General features: G+C 41.7%; 1 protein-coding gene across 2 annotated transcripts in view; it reads left to right on the top strand.

The window, feature by feature from the left end:
• The first annotated feature begins 9,432 nt into the window (after window positions 1–9,432).
• The window catches only part of KCNQ1 (potassium voltage-gated channel subfamily Q member 1), a 317,708-nt gene continuing 310,291 nt past the window's right edge, over window positions 9,433–16,849 (top strand). For both annotated transcript variants that reach the window (XM_072339313.1, XM_072339311.1), the window contains exon 1: window positions 9,433–9,894. In XM_072339313.1, the coding sequence (XP_072195414.1) occupies window positions 9,497–9,894 (398 nt within the window). In that variant the 5' untranslated portion in view covers window positions 9,433–9,496. The remainder of the gene's footprint in view (window positions 9,895–16,849) is intronic.

Below are 16,849 nucleotides of genomic sequence, written 5' to 3'. Positions count from 1 at the left end.
AGAGGGTCTCTTTATATTGGAAAGGCTGTATATTGATAATGCTTTATTCTGAACAACTGTAAATCAGTACTGAAAAATTGTTAGTGTCAGATCTCCAACTGCATCAAACTACCATACTACAATTCAGTTTATATCAGATAAGTAAACAAGTAGTGTTTCAGTTTTTGTTGTACCAAGGTAAGTTGTTGAATCACCTTGTCTATAGAGTATTAGAGCTTTGGTGTTCACAAATAGGATTATTTCCTTATGCTACTTTGTTCCATATCTTCTTTAGCTGGAAATCGTAGAATCATCTGAGCTGGAAGGGACCCTCATAGGCCATCTGGTCCAACTCTCCTGCAGTGAGCAGGGTCACCTACACTAGATCCAGTGCTCAGAGCCCCACCCAGCCTGATGTTGGGTGTCTTTAGGGACAGGGCATCCACCGCCTCTCTGGGCAACCTGTACCAGTGCTTCACCACTGTTATTATAAAAAACCTTTTCTTTATATTCAATCTAAACTTTCCCTCCTTCAGTTTGAAACCATTTCCTCTTGTCCTGCCTTCTCTTCTCCATGCTGAACAGCCCCAGCTCTCTCAGACTGTCCTCATAGGAGAGGTGTTCCATCCTTTGGATCATTTTTGTGGCCCCTCTCTGGGAATGCCCCAACAGATCCACGTCTCCTACATACTGAGGACTCCACAGCTGGATGCAGTACTCCAGGTGAAGCCTTACGAGCACAGGGTAGAGGGAGGATCAGTAACCTCCCTTGCCCTGCTGGCACAGGATACGTTTGGCTTTTTGGGTTGTGAGTGCATGTGTAGCACCTAAATGGCAGCAGCAACAGCGTTCTTTGTTAATGTGACTGTGACAACTTGTCCTGCTAAGGACCATCTAGTTCGGCAGTAGAAACAGGCACGTGTATCTCTCAATTATAATTAAATGGGTGCAGCTGGAAATGGGAACATTGGTACAGTAAGTAGAGGTCTTCTCAGGTGACAAAGAAGCTAGAAGGTCCTCTGAGCAAAAATGGGAAAATCTAGGGAAGTAGCTTTCATAGACAGCGTTCCTATACCAGGTGTAGGTAAAAAATAACAGCAACCAGATATTAGGTTTTCAGTATTTGAAGATGCTTCCAGGATCTTGAGATGAGCAACTCTGGATTGTGTTATTGCACTACAAGAGAGACTGTGCTAGCAGTGCAAAGCAGCACTGTTTGAGATGTCATCTTTGCACAGCTTTGTTCTTATCTACACTTCTACTTACTTTTCAAGGCATTTTAACCTCCACAATACATTCTAGCCTACACTGTGCATGGAGATTACCTGTTAGTTGCATAGATGTTTCTAATCTAAGAATTCACGTATCTCTGTCCTCAAACTTTGGCCTTTTGTCTTTTCTTTGGCCCATGAATAATTTTACTGAGGCTCTAAAACATGCAGAATTTTAAATGCAGGCTTAATCTACAGAGAGTATCTCAATTTTACCTTAAAAATATATGTACCCCTAAAACAAGCTTGCAGATCAGGTTCTTCAAGTAACTATATTCAAGTCATATCTGAACTGAACAGATGCTCAAGTAGAAGACTTCTACTGTGTCAAGGACATTCTGATCTTAGGGTACTACCTCTTCTTGTGTTACAATGGGCCTGTAAAAGAAAAGAAAATGGTTAGTAGGAATAATGGTAAAGTTGAATAAGCCTGCTGGCAGTAGCAGTTTTTTAACTGAATGGAACTGCTCCCTTAAGTAAGCAGGACCAGGTGCGTGTGTATATATGTATGTATATGTACCTACTATTTAGCCACTAGGGGGACCTCCAGGAGTAGAAAGTACGAACAAATTTGCAACGGCTGTTTTTAAAGCATCAGGTTATCTGCTTCCAAAAGGCTCTCAACTTAGCAGTATAGATACACTTTGCTCTCTTGTAGGGGTGCAAAACGTGTAGTTATGCACGTTTCAGAGCTATGATTTGGGAGCATGGCAGATATCCTGGAACCGATAAACATAGCTTCTCAGCAGAGCTCTCAACTTTGTCAAATTTAACAACAGATTAATAGCATAATTAAGAAATGCTGGTGCCTCACCATGCCTGTGTATGCTTACTAAAAAGTAGCCACACACCACTTGAACCAGTATTCTGTAATATCAATCTATCAGGGAGATGATAAGGGTACTCTTACATTCCCTTTTGTACTTCGAAGAGTATATAAGAAGTTGTGTATTTTACATACATAATTTTGGGGCTCAGTGGAGCACAAATGCAACAAGCTTTATTTTATCTTTCTATGTGAAATCCTGTTAATGTAAGCAGCTGTGCTCCCCAGACATTGAAAATGATGACCCAAATACAATAACTGCAATTAACCCAATTACAAAAGGTCAAGGATGGCTCTAGAATTTGGCATGAAATCACAAGTGTGGAAAAGGTCAAGAGAACTTTTGCAAGACCTTGTATTATGTTACACTTTGTTGTTTAGCTTTACATGTTAGATTGGTACTAGAGAAACAAAATCTTTTATTTTACAAGATTAAAGCAACCTGAAATTCCAGTTTGGCAGAGTTGACTGTTACATAGGTTTCTGGTGTCCTATCCACTGAGTTTTATGGTTTCAATTTCATTTGCATGGAGGGGTTACTTGCTGAGGTGTTGCTGTGGGGGTGGAGAGATGTGCATTATTCTTCGATGTTTCTTTGTTCGAGATGTTTGAAAGCTGCTTGGTGAATTAGTTTGGAAAAGCTTTGTTTCTGCAATAGAAGTAACCTTATAATCCTCACATTGTATGTGTATAACCTGCTAAGTTATCTAGCAAATTGCCTGCAATTAATCAATCACAGCTGTGCTTAGCTGGAAGTTGGATGACTGCTGACGTCAAAAGTGGGCTGCCAAGTGGGCTCTGCTGAATAATGATTATACATCCCCTGTCATTCCATATGTATGAAATAGAATGTTATATGTTAAAGGTTAAAATGTTTGCAAGCAGGAAGTGTTCCTTGATCAGGAAGAGATTTAGTGATAACTACTGATTTCTTTACTTGCTTCAGCTGCTAAAAGTGAAATTGCCTGAAATATTTGAACACCCTTTTATTGAACAGAAGCTCCCTATAAGGATCTATGAAGTTAGGATTTTGTGGGGATTCCAGAACTTTAAACGTTCAGTTAATTTATTTGGAGCTAACTAAGCAATGTTACTTGTTCCTGATGGTCCTTTTTCATCCAATAAAGAAAAGGTTTATGACCAGTTCAAGGAGGAGAATTTTCTTGTGATGCAAGATGTTGATGTGAAGATTTCTTCATTAGAGTAATGACATTAGTCACTTTGACCCCATATACCTCTGCAAGTGTTGGAATATGCACACTGCATCCTGTAAGACATCAGGTGAGTAATCAGATTCCTGCTGGTCTCACATGCTTCTGAAATGATAACATACCACGTGCACCCTAGTGATGAAAACAAATGTTGAAGTGTTTTGTGTACATCTTTTGTTTTCTCTTTTGCAATGATTCTCAGAAGAATCCTTTTTCAATTATGAAACTTGCTGAACAATTAACAGCAGCAACATAGAATTAGGAGAACGGGACAGCAAAGGCAATTGCTGAAGCAGACTGGAGGGAGAATGTGCCATCACTGTAAATATATGCTCAGATTCTTTCTTGAAACCGTTTTAGGAAAACCTGAACACTGGTAGATGGTAACATTCTTTCCCAGAACAGCCCTGATGTGCTTTAATGAAAGAAACCTATGAAACAATGTAAATAGAGGTAATAAACTAGACATAACCATGCAGTAAGATAGCATTCAAACAGATAATGCTAATCAGGATTGTCAACTGCAGGACCAGATAGTCTCCAGACTGTGGGTATCTGGTGTGTGCTAGTGTCCTCTGCTGTGTTACTTCTCTCTAGTGACCAGATTCCTAAACTTACTGCACTCACAGTTAAAAATAACCCAGAACTAAAGAGGGCAGAAGGGAGAATTGAAAGCCAGATTAAACTTGCTGAATAGAAAATTATCTGTTTTCTGTCTGTAACATTTGTTTGGAGACTGGTATAACAGCAGACTGCATAAACACCTTTTAAAGTGTCTCTTTTTTGACAGTTAGTCTTTTTGAGAAGTCATTAATTAGTGTGGATTCTGATGTATGACTGATTAACTGCTCAGTTTTTAAGTCGCTCCTACTTTGCTCATTCGTACCATGAGGAAGAAAGTGTGATTTTGTTTTTTTCTTTCCAATTCCTGTTCTATATGTAAATAGTGAATTTTGCCACTGAGACCAATTCAGTATTTCAAAACAGACAGGCTACGTTGTACAATTGTTATGAAATGACCTGGGGAGAGTATGGTCTGGGACATGGTTTGCCCATCAGCTAAGCTGCTAATGCTTAAAGACGAACATCTGCATCTTTCTAGGTAGCACTCAGTTACCAGGACTGTACTGTGGTGCTTTTCAATTGATTGACAAAAAATGCCACCTTCCCTAGACATTCTTACCCAGTGCTTCTCGATGGTGCTTACTGTTTTTGTTGAATCAGAGGAAGCCTACACTGCACTGGTTAATGGATGCTTGCATTGCATGCAAGCTATGACATGCTAACTATGAATCTTCCTTTTCAAGGAAGCTGGAATAAATTCACTTGAAGGAAAAAGTGAACTTACTAATCAAACAGCAAGGTGGCCACGAGGCGCTAGTAGGGAAGGATATATCCATTATTGCACCTGATTGTGTTTTTATCTTAATGCTTAGGTTTTTTTCTACTGGCATGCTATTGAAGTTGTTTGACTAGTAATGCCTTTTATCAGGAAACATCTGCTATATGCACACATAAGTATGAATGCACTTGAGAGGCTTTGCTTCAATTTAAAGCCTAAAGTTAAGCTGCATGAAAATCACCATTGGTGTATCAATTGATCGCAATCAATTTAAACGATGGGAAATGAGGTCACTAAGGTGTCCAAAGAAAGGTGTGTGTAGGTACACTGAAAATTGTTCTTAATTATAATCTGTTGAATGAATGAAAGCTTATGGCTGAGCTATGGTTTTTCCAAGTTCTCAGAAATAAAGTAAACATGATTTTAAACTAAGACAGGGGAGGCTTAGGTTAGATATTAGGAGGAAGTTTTTCACACAGGGGGTGGTGACACACTGGAACAGGTTGTCCAAGGAGGTTGTGGATGCCTCATCCCTGGGTGCATTGAAGGCCAAGCTGGATGTGGCTCTGGGCAGTCTGGTCTGGTGGTTGGAGATCTTGCACACAGCAGTGGGTTGAAACTGGATGATCATTGTAGTCCTTTTCAACTCAGGCCTCTCTATGGTTCTGTGATCCAAAGGCTGATATTGTCTTGCTCAGCATCTTACTGTGCTTTCAAGCTTTTCTTGTGTCAGAAGTTTAGATGCTTGTGTTTTGCAGCTCTTGACAGGATTGTTTTTAAGTAAGGCATGCCTCTGTGAGCAGACTTTTAAAATTAATATAGACAAGATTTCAAAATATGTTGTTATACAGAATGCTGTATGAAGTACTTGATCTAGGACTCCATTCTCAGTTCAGTACTTAGTTGTGTTTGACCTGCACCTTCAGCTGTGGTTTTTAAAATGATCTACTGACTGCTTAATAACTGGAAGAAATGGAATGCAACTTCCCCACTTTACCTGGGCACAAATGAGGGACTTTGTGTTTAAAACAAAAAAAAACCATCCCCCAAAGTAATGCAATGGTAAGCAAGATGATTTTTATGTCACTGGAGGACTTGGTGCAAACTGTAATTGCAACCAAACATTGAAGGATTTTAGAATACAGAGAATACTCAGATGCTTATTGTTTGAGTTTTAGCTTCCACAGAGAAGAAATCACATGAAAGATCAGGGTGTTTCTTTATTACTAGCTATAATACACCTGCCTCATAAACATATAGCAGTGGTTTTACAGTATTCTTTTACACAGTATGATGGCAGACACAAAGGGAAGAGAGAAAAAGCAATGAGCTCTTTAACCATAACCATGCACGGGTTATACTGGACATAGTTTAGTAAAGGATAATAGAAATAACAGCTATGGGGTGGTACAAGTGGTATGGAACCACTGTAGCTCATTGGTATGTTTTCAGAAATGCCTCACTAGTCAGATTCTCATTTAGTTGTTATAATTGGTTACTCTGTCATCAGTACATTGGTGAGCCATTATAAATCAATGACTCACGAGGTCTCATCCCTAAGAGCAAATTTATCATAGGATCACAGAATGGTTTGGCTTAGAAGGGACCTTTAAGATCATCTAATTCCAATCCCTCTATTTAAAACAGGACTTACAAATTTTTAGATAGTGAATATCGTGATTACTATTTGTCTTGCTAGAGTTTTATATATACAGTAGACTACATTATTATTGTACTAAGACATATTTCATTGTAGCAGTTCCACCTTAATATTTAAGACCCATATCCTCCTTAACCAGCATACTTTCCTAGTCCCTTCTCTATCAAAGCCTTTGCTATCTTGCTATTTTAGCACTCATCTACCGCCTCTTCCCATTCTTAGCTCTTCCATGTGTGCTGCATACTTTCTGGATATTTTTTTTCCCCCATTCTTCCACTTCAGTAATTCTGTCATTTCACATAGTGAACATGGTTAATATCAAGACACGGATACTCAGTGAGGGAGAAGAACAAGAAGTGCCACTGCTGCATTGAGGAATTCATCTTAAAAACATTGCAAATTGTTCCACAGCTTTATTAACTTAATATGTAACAAAAATAATTATTTTCTAGCACCTTACCACAAACTGGGCATCTATTTGACACTTGTAATTCAGCATGCAGTTGATTTCAGGAATGCCAAACAGACATTTCATCGCTAACAGTGAACTAGCTAGGGATCAACTAACACCTGTTTTCAACCTATATAGATCAAAGTCACCATCCATCGATAACATGTTGAAAAAAGCTGGCTTTTATGGATTCCATGACTCCAGGAAAAAGATATTTCACTATTGCCCACAAAATCATACATCAATTTTCCTGTCTTCAGAAATCTTGGATTTTCTCTTCTCTTGTCAGTCAACAGATTAACAACAATATCAAGCCACAATATTTTGAAAGATTTTGAAAGCAGTTTTTGAAGAACAGCGTAATCTCCTTAAACACAGCCTCTTGTTTTGCCAAACTCTGTGAACTGTTTTTGTTCCTCTCTCTAGGATAAAGGTCTTGGGTAATCCAGACAAAATATCAGTCTTTAAAGTGGAATGCTTACATAAAGAAACACATTTGTTAACTTTAATATCATGACTTTATCAGGCTAGTCCTCAAACAGTGAGCCTTCAAGGGTAGGAATGACGTTTTCTTCCATTAGTCTTTTTACAGACTTACTGCCAGCAACAGTAATTGGTATGTGACTGTCTTCTAATGTCCTCTAAGCAAATGACTAAAAAACCTGACTTGCAGATTCATGTTTCTTTTGAGTGCCAAATATATTGCAGTCTGTGCTGACCAAACTCACTTTGTGCATCACAGCACGTGGGTTTCCTCTGTAGTCAGTACAGACAGTGTGTCTTTACCAAGAAGTAGAGCTTTTTCTGAAGCACTGGTATGATCTTTGATTTGTTCCTGAGTGAAAGTTCACATGTTTCTTCCAGATGGATGCCAGACTGTAGAAATGGACAAAAATACATGCAAGAAATGGAAAGTCTTTATTCAAGGGCACCTGTTGGGCTGGGTTCTCTACATCCTATAGGAAAGGTTCAAGCACAGGAATCATTCCTGACCTTGGAGGTTTTTCCTCCTGCTCAGGCATTACAGACACTAAAAAGCTGTGCAGGCCACAGGATGTGGGAAAGGCTGTTACAGGTTACAACCAACTAGGTTTTCCCTACGTGATTTCTATGCAGAAGTCCCTTTCTAAAATGCTTGATATATTCCTGACTTCACCATTTTCCAGGCCAGAGAAAGCCTGGTTAGCTGTAATTTAGTTCTGTTTTGACCAGGTGCAGGAAAAGTTTCCTCTGTCATGCTGTTCATTTTCTTACTTTGTTCTTCTTGTTCTGATGGTGGCAGAAAAGCTTTTTATTGGTTTAAAGACAAATTTTGCAAATTCTCCTAGCATTTGTTTTTGCATTCCTAGCAAGGGGTTCAGATTCTTCACATCTATAAGTACTTTATAAGAGCCTACAGTCTCACTTATTTACATTAGCAAAGGAACTTGTCCAGTTCAACTACCATACGTGCAGCTTGACATTTGAATGGAACTGCAATTAGCAGGGTTATTTGTGTTTAACTTTATTTAGCACCTTATCTTCCTGCAACATTCTTGTCCTCGTACCAGCATCAGCCATGAACTCAACACAGCTCTTACTAGTTCTGCTCTATTCTGGGTTAGAAAAAATCCCCAACAAATACAAAAGAGAAACCAAACCAACCAAAACAAAACCCAGCAGCACTCCAGATCAAAAGAGGAAAAGATTTTCTTTAGCTCTGGGGGAAAAAAAATAAATTAACTAAATGTCTTTGCAAAGGCTTTTATTAAGATGACAAATTCACTCATATGGCAGTTAAGCAAGTCATAACTCACTGCAATACACAGGAAAGCTATTGAAATCTTCAGAATAACCTGGCATTTAGTACCAAGCATGTGCACCCTTCCACAAGAGTGCTGGTGAGAGACCCAGCTGGCAGGCAATGCAATCCCATGGAACTATGCTTATTGTTCTGCAGCCTGCCTAATTACTCAGCTGTTTGCTCCCCTGTATTACTGTAGTTCCTAAGAGTGCAAGCCTGATGGTCAAACCCTTATTCACAGAATCGTTTGAGCTGGAAGGAACCATTAAAGGCCATCTGCTCCAACTCCCCCGCAGCAAATAGGGACATCTACACTAGATCAGGTGCTCAGGGTCACATCCAGCCTCACCCTGAATGTCTCCAGGGATGGGACATCCACCACCTCTCAAGGCAATCTATGCCAGGGTCAAACATACAAACCTGTACAAAGCCTGTCCTTTTTGCTCTTACTAAAAGCAGCCCCCAGGCTGGTTTGGAGCTCTCCTCCCTACTGCTGAAGATCTGTACAAAGCATCTGGCCCCGAAGGCTCTGGCATTCTAAATTCGAAGGTGATGGCTCATCCCGTGGGTCATGCTACTGACATACCTCAGCCCTACAAAACCCTTTTTGGAGCACTTTGTCCTTATGGGTTCCAGCGTGAGCATGAAAACGGGACAAGCTACCGGGTGGGAGGCGCTGGTAGCTGGCTGCACCCTGGTCCTTTGCCATGGAAGCGGCCGCGTGCTCGCTGCTGGCTGCAGGTGCGCGCACAGGTGCTGGTAAGCATACTGATGGAGCAGCGCCTCCGGGAGGGCGGTCCCAGGGCTGCGAGCAGGGCACGGCCCGGATCCGACACGCCCCGTCTCGGCTTCCCCCTTACCTTTCCTTGCCCGGAACCGCCCCCGAGGGGCAGGGCCAGCAGCGGCGGGAGGACACCCGGCTCTGGCCGGCGGCTCCGTGAGGTAGCGCAGCCCCGACGCCGCCGTCTCAACCATGTCCTCCAGCTCTCCCCCGGGCGAGCACAGGAGCCGGAGCCTGGGTCGGCTTTCGCTGCCCAGGAAGGGCAGTATGACGCCCGGCAAGAAGCCTTCCTCGCTGGAGCTGGCCGAGAGCGTCCCGAACGCCCACTACACCCCTCTCCCCGAAGCGCAGGGCGGGCAGCCGCCGGCCAGCAGCGGTCCCGGAGCGGCGCGGGAGCGGCCGCCGCACGCGAAGAGCGAGGTGGTGGTGGTGGGCGCGGAAAGCACGCGGCCCCCGGTCAGCCTGGACCCCCGCGTCTCTATCTACAGCCTCCGTAAGCCGCTGCTGAGCCGCAGCAACATCCAGGGACGGGTGTACAACTTCTTGGAGCGGCCGACGGGTTGGAAGTGCTTCGTGTACCACTTCACCGTGTAAGTAGCCGCTCCGTTCCCGATCCACCTGCGCCACGAGGTCGGGCGGCCCTGACGGCGGTTTTCGTCTGTGCGGGCTCCCGGGGCTGTCCCTGGGGAAGCGGCGTCCCCTCCCGGCTGCTGCCCGGCTTCGGAGCCGCGCTCAGCACGGTCCCGGCCGGTGCGGCGCGTTATAGGTGTGTTACGTTACGGCACTTCTGCAGGGAGGGCAGCGCGGGTGAGCGGAGGGGATGCTCCTCTCTCTGGCTTTGTAAAACCTCTTTTGGACCGACTCCTCGCCCTCTCTGGTCCGAGTGCCGTCGCTGCTACTTTCAGGCAGGAAGGAGGATGACTGGGAGGATGTTAGAGCTGCAAGCAAGTTAGAAGCGTTGAGTGTACCCTCAGCCGTCGCCTGTCGGTTGCTGGGAGGATCTCTGCAAGTGAACCCTTGGGGGATAATCGCTTTATAATCGTGGGAGGTTTGCGTGTGTTAAAAGTAGGGAGCAAGGTCAGGCTGAGCTGGGAGACCTCTTCGTGTCTCTATCGGTGGGCTAATGGCTGGACTAGATGGTCTTGGTGGTCTTTTCCAACCTTAACGATTTGATGATTCTGTGATTGTGTACATATACACGTCTATATACGCACCTATATACACTACGTATGTTTGTGCTTATTTCCAGAACTAGAGGTGAAAGCATTTTATGGGTCAAACCTGAAGATAAAAGGCAATTTAATTACAGTGATCTTATTGTATTCGGATCTCAAATTCTAGAGTAACTTTTCTTTCTGAGCAAACTGAGGCTCTCATGCCTTTTTTCCCCATTTTGGGATTCTGGAGCGGGGTAAATGGTACCAACTTAGTTTTAGCAGAGAGGAAACAGCTGTAATCAGAGTGTATTTCAGTGGGAGTTGGCTGTATACAGCTGCTAAGATAATTGTGGGTCCTGCTCTGTTTCAGATGATAATAGTGCCATTAGATGACAAAACAACTAACGGCGGTAATTAAGAAGTGTCAGGTTGTTCTGAGTGAACAATATACAACACTTTGAGGAACAGGAAGATCTCTAAAAGGAGACTGAAGCAGACTCCTTTCTTAGTATTGACTCTTTTCTGCTGTGTGAAATGATGTGCAGAGCAGACAGTAAACCATGTTGAGTATCTCACCTGATTTTCAAATCTTAATGCTAATATTAGGGAAAAAAAAATAAATCCTGGAGATGACAGTTAGGTCTATTTATTACCATAGGAATCTAGCCTGAATAGTAACTGTTCTCAAATGTGTTAACTGTACAGATTAATCCTGTCTGTGCTAGGATATTAGGATATGTACAGCAAGCCATTGCCTGCCTCTCCTTCAGTACACTGCTGTTTGTGCTATGAGCATTACCCCTGTGCTTCCCTCTTTCCAGTAGAGCTGTTTGGATGCAGTGGTGAATGACAGCAATAGCAAATATTCTCAAGCTTTTTAACTAAGCACTGTGCAAATTTCTTGTCTTAGGGCTTTAAAGGGACAGAAAGGTGTACTCCTGTCCTGATGTGTTTCTTGCAAAGCAATCTGTAAGTGCAGTCTGTGTGTTTTCAGGAAGCTCCGCTCAGATTTCCCCCAGCAGAGGGAACTGAGTTTGCACCAGCCTGAACCATCCCAACATCTTCTAATTTCTGTGTCAGATAAGCCTGCGCTTTCTGTACCAGTGATAAAATGTTTGAGGTCTTTGGTGCATACCCTTCCAACTCCCTGTTTCTGCTGGACCATGGAATGCTCTCTTTTGAGTACTGCTGCTGCCAGCAAAATGTTGAGCATTGGTTGCTTAATTCCTGTGGTACACGAGTTTCGGATTAAAATTAATGGGAAAGGCAGACAGTTGGTCTGAATTGGGGAAGGTGTATTCTGGAAGAGATGGTGGGACCTGTTTTCTGCATTGGTTTGTTAGAGTTTTGCATCCAAAATCCCTTGCCAAAATGAGCTCAAGATATCCATGTCACTTACCTAGATCCTCATTGTCATTCCCTCTGCTGCCTGCCTCTCGCTTTGTTCTGGAGGATTTCAATTGCATGAGAGGTCTCAGGTTCTCCTGAAGGCTCAGAGGATAAGAAGGTAGAACAGGACCAGTTTTATAGAGCAGTGTTAAAGTAGTAAATAAAGACCAAAACTGGGTAGAATTCTGGCTAAGATGTTGTCTGAAGATAGGAGTACAGTAGCCTGTGTTTTCTCTCTATAGCACTCATCTATACCATGTAGAGTATGTAGCTATGTTCTTAGTTATAGACGGAAAGGATAGACTGCAAAACTCTATAGAATAGTCGAAGTAACTTCTGGACCTGTGCCTCTGGCTGTTTGAAGCCTGTTTTTTAAGCAAGAAAAGCTGAGTCTCCTGACTGTCACACAGATTGACAATACCTGAAATACCTCTTTTTCAAGAGGCGAAATGTATGTTCTTTCTCTCTCAGTTTTTAATTTCCTGGTATAATGTGATATCAAAGTCACTGAGTTGTTTTATTTACTTCTGAACGAGAAGAATAATAAATGGATTATTGTACCTAATTTATACTAGATTTCTATAAGCTGTAGAAATAGTTTCTATGGGAAGAAGGAATGGTGAAAGGGCTATTAATTTGCCACCCTAAAAAGCCTGACTAAAATACTAGTGGAGATGATAGAAACTTTTCTTTCAGCTGCATTGAAATTCATTTAAATACACTAAGTATGTAACCTATGTATGTTGAATTCTACATGTGCATATAAAGAGCTGGAAATTTACATGCATAGTTTCTGCAAACACAACTAATGGTTGCTTAGAAACGTGGATTTTGCACATCAGAGTCAGAACTTGCCCTGTGGCATAGTTATATGTAAATGTCCTTCTGGAACCACCAAACTCATGGCCGAGGAAATGAGTGGGTTCCACTGTTCTCATTGACCTTTGGAGCTAGGGCATCTTATCACACTTATCTTAGTGGTGTACCTTGAGAATACTGGCTTTGAGTGGTGAAATGTTCTATAGTGTTAGCCAATCATGTTTTGAGGCTGTGTGAAGAGAGGTGGTAGGGCAAAAGAATCTTAATTTCTGTCTTTATATTGACTCACTGAAATCCTGAGCCTCTGATTCTGTGTTGGAAATGACTGTAAAGAAGGAGTCCTAGATTTCCAAGAGGGATGGGTTTCTTTTCACCTTCTGTAAAGAGTTTTAAATCAAATGTCTTAATGTGTTTGAAGAAACTTAAGGCATGAGCTTTCTGGTGTTTTCTTTAGTCTTCTGTATGGCAAATAACTTCAGGCAACATGTACTGTGTGTCGACTTCCTGTGCTCTTTGAAGTGTTGGCCATTATCAGAGGGAAAAATTCACGAGTAGATGGATCATTGGTCTGTTCATATATTGCAACTCTCTTATGTTGCCATGCAGGATAAGTCCTCTATCTTATCTTTCCATTGATTTATGTACCCAGTTCAATTTACTTTGTCTTTGTATATGTTCGGTTTAATCAGCCATGATTGTGATTGAATTTTCTTTGAGGTGTTTACATAAGCTTGGGGTGGCTGGTGGCTGAGATCTGGGAGACCGGTCTGTAAAGGCAGATGGCAACTCAGAAGTGTGAATGCAGAGATGAGGAAAAAAGGCAGCTATGTGGGCTGCTCCAAAAGTAATGCATCCTATTTTATTATGTTGGCCCACAACATCGGAGGCAAATGGTGGTGGTACGTCAGTAGAGGTTGAACCTTCCCACCAGTATTCATACATTTTGTTTATGTGTGACAGATGGGAACAGAGAGGCTGTTTAACTCGGAAGTGTGGATGAAGCAAAGTGGTGTCACTGAATTTGTCCACATGGAAAAAAATTGCCCCCACTGATATTTATTGATGCTTGCTGAGCATTGGTGAAACCCACAGCTCATGGTGGTGACTGCTTGGAAAGTAGAGTTTTTTAGATCTCGAAGATCACCCAACTGCTCAAGGAGAGTATCTGGACAAAATGAAGTGGAAACAAGGTGACAAATGTGCCTTCCTCCTGCCTTATCACAAAAATCTAGTGATTTTTCAGAGTGAAGTGGACATCTTTTTGCAATGTAGTGCTCTGCATTTATCAGTACGTCTGGTAACATATTTGTGTGAAATAAAAGGGATCAGAAAGAAAACTTTCCCTATTCCCAGAGAGGAGATGAGCCTGGTCTGTTACTGAAGCTGACTCAATGCGTAAGACATCATGCTATTGGTTAGGAGTTGCTGTTGCAGGATTTGCTCTGTTACCAATCATTCACATACTGATGTTGTTGAATCTTGAGCAGATTTCTGATACAGGGCTGTGAAATCACAGTTTCTTCATGTGTTGGGTACCCCATGTGATACTGGAGAAGAAGTGGTCCAAACAAAGTGTGTAATTAACACCAGAGTTTAACTTGGTATCCTGTCAAAGGTGTCCAGTTATATACTGTACGTATTTTCAAGGAAGATGAAAAGTTTCAGTTGATAGTATTGTAGATGTTATTAGATGAACACAGCATGATGATTTCACACTGTGTGAACAAAGTGATAGCTATAAAAATAATTGTTGTTCAGCACAGGTGTTGTACAGAAGGAGTGTAGAGGTTTTTCTCCTCCCTCCATCTCTGCTGCTGCATGACGCAATGCAGCTCCTTAGCTACAGTTTTGTATGAAGATGCTTCTTTGGACTTGTGTGATAGAGATAGCATTTGTACTGGCTGGCATGCAGCTTTCTCCTCTTCCATTGTGCTGTGCTTCCCAACCTGTGAACAAGCTTGGAGCTTGGAACTGCATGAGGCAAGGGAGCTCTGTGGGGACAAAAAAGCCTTTGCTATTTTACTGGTGATGTTCAAGCTTTTGAGTAGCTGATGGGAACAGGAAGCTGTAAACTTCGGAACGCTAATGCTCAGTGAAGACCAAGTTGTGTGTGATGGATGGGCAACTCTTTGGAATTTGTGCATAAAGGTGATAAATGTTATCAGCTTGGACAAGCTCTCCTGCAGGTAGGCTTTCTCCTCTCTTTTCCAATCACCCTCCCAGTTTTACATTCCAAGTTCTTCTCTTGTGTTTGATTTCCTCTCGGAGAATATTTTAGCTTTGAAAGTTGCGCATGAATGATCTTAAGAAAACAGGTAAGTGCAGTATTCACTTTTCTGTATCTGTCAAATGGTTGGCTGGGCAATTCTGGCACACTTCTGTGCCCTAGCTATTCTAGTTCCAGGAAAAAGAAAAAAAACCCAAACATGTAAGGCTGCCTAGATAGGCCTTTTCAAAACCCTCATTGCAATTGAATCAAAGCTAAAGTTGGGATTCAATTGCAGTGAGCTAATTAGGCTGAGCTCCAAGTGCCTGAACAGTGGATGTATTACAAACAGCATAGCCAACTTATGCTGTTGGGGGCTATGCAGAGGCACAGTGCTTTTCTGACTGTAAACTCTGCAGTACCTCATTAATTTTGTGTGTTAATAGATTGTTGAATGTGCTCTGGTGGCTGAACACAAAAGCTGCGAGTGCTTGCTCGTTCAGTTTCAGTTATAAACTACCTTTTTGTTGGGGGCACAGTGTTTTCTTCTGCCATCAAGAGGTCCAACACAAGTTTCAAATAAGTTGGAAAGTTGCCAGTTGCAAATAGGCCTAATGGATATGCATATTTGAGCTAGAGACTGGGAAAAAAGATGTCTGGTGAAGTTTTTCTGTAACACGCTGGTTCTTCTCATACAGTCATGCTTCATCATGGTCCTGTGAGATCCATTATTATACCTATAATGGGAGAGCATGTGTTTGCAAGCTTCTACTATGGTAGTAACTGTATTTTAGCACCTATCAGCCCCGCATGTCATAACAGAGATTGCTCCTTAAATGGGAGTTTCTTCCCGTAGCACGCACACTTTGCAACAGAAAACTTAGAATCAACTTAGAAAGTTGATAGGTATAGGGTCAGGTAAAGCTTCCTCAAAGCTTAGGACAACCAGCGTGGTAAAAGCAAATGTTACTTCTGAACCACCCCAGTGTCAGATCTGCCTGTGATGTAAGTTAATGTATCGTCTGAAACCGTTCCGTGTTGTTTGCTTGTTGTAGTGTCTGTATGTGAGGACTTAATGTAAGGAATACCATAACCACTATAACCTACAGCCATGAAAATTTGTTCGTTTGAAAGCTATAAGCTGCTGAATATAGAAAATTATGCTACAAATTACTAGATGGCCTTGAGATACTCTTAGAAATCTGCCTAGTGTAGATTTTACTGCTTTTTTTATATGTTCTTCACAGCCAATATGATGTTTTTAGTGTGTTGTGAAAATGTTAACTGAATCCAAAGTAAATCTGGTACGGGGTTTCTGCATTTCTTCTGCAAATATTGGTCCTGACCTTTGAATTTCATATTAGTGTTTTCAATGGGAATATAAATCTCACTAGTGCCAATGGATTCGAATGTTATTTGACAATAATATTTTGTCATATTTGTAATAGAATTCTGAAAGGTATTTCATAGTTAGGAGTAAAACCTTATCTTCTGTGTATCTTTTTTTTTTTATTTTTTTTATTTTTGCTGGGGTTATTTAAGAAGTAAGTGCTCTATTATATAACTCGATTTGAGTTTGCTTCAAATGAGGTATACATAGTTCTTAGTAAATTGGGCATCTGTGAACTCCAGAGCTTGGAATATAGTAATCTCTTCTGCAAATACACTCCCTCAGGTCTTGGGAGTACATCTAAAGTTTTTCAGATTTTAAACAGTGTTTTTTCCTTGTGACATTAATGTAACAGTTTTTTTGTTTGTTTGTTTGTTTTTAAATGGTTAGGAAGGCAAAATTGGGTCCTTGTCTGAGAACAGAATGTGAGTCATAATGGAAAGTTTCCATCAGGTGACTTTCCTGTAGTTTTTACTCAAGACATGAAATTGAACAGCAGAGATGTGCTGCTGGTGGCAGTGATCACAGCTTTCCTCATCCCTGGCACCAAGTTTGCAGCTTGTGAATGTATCTCCTGCGAATCA

Source organism: Excalfactoria chinensis, chromosome 5 (genome assembly GCF_039878825.1).
Source record: "Excalfactoria chinensis isolate bCotChi1 chromosome 5, bCotChi1.hap2, whole genome shotgun sequence".
NCBI classification, from domain to species: Eukaryota; Metazoa; Chordata; class Aves; order Galliformes; family Phasianidae; genus Excalfactoria; species Excalfactoria chinensis.
Note: the sequence above shows the minus strand (reverse complement) of the source record. Positions and strands in the feature narration are given on the sequence as shown.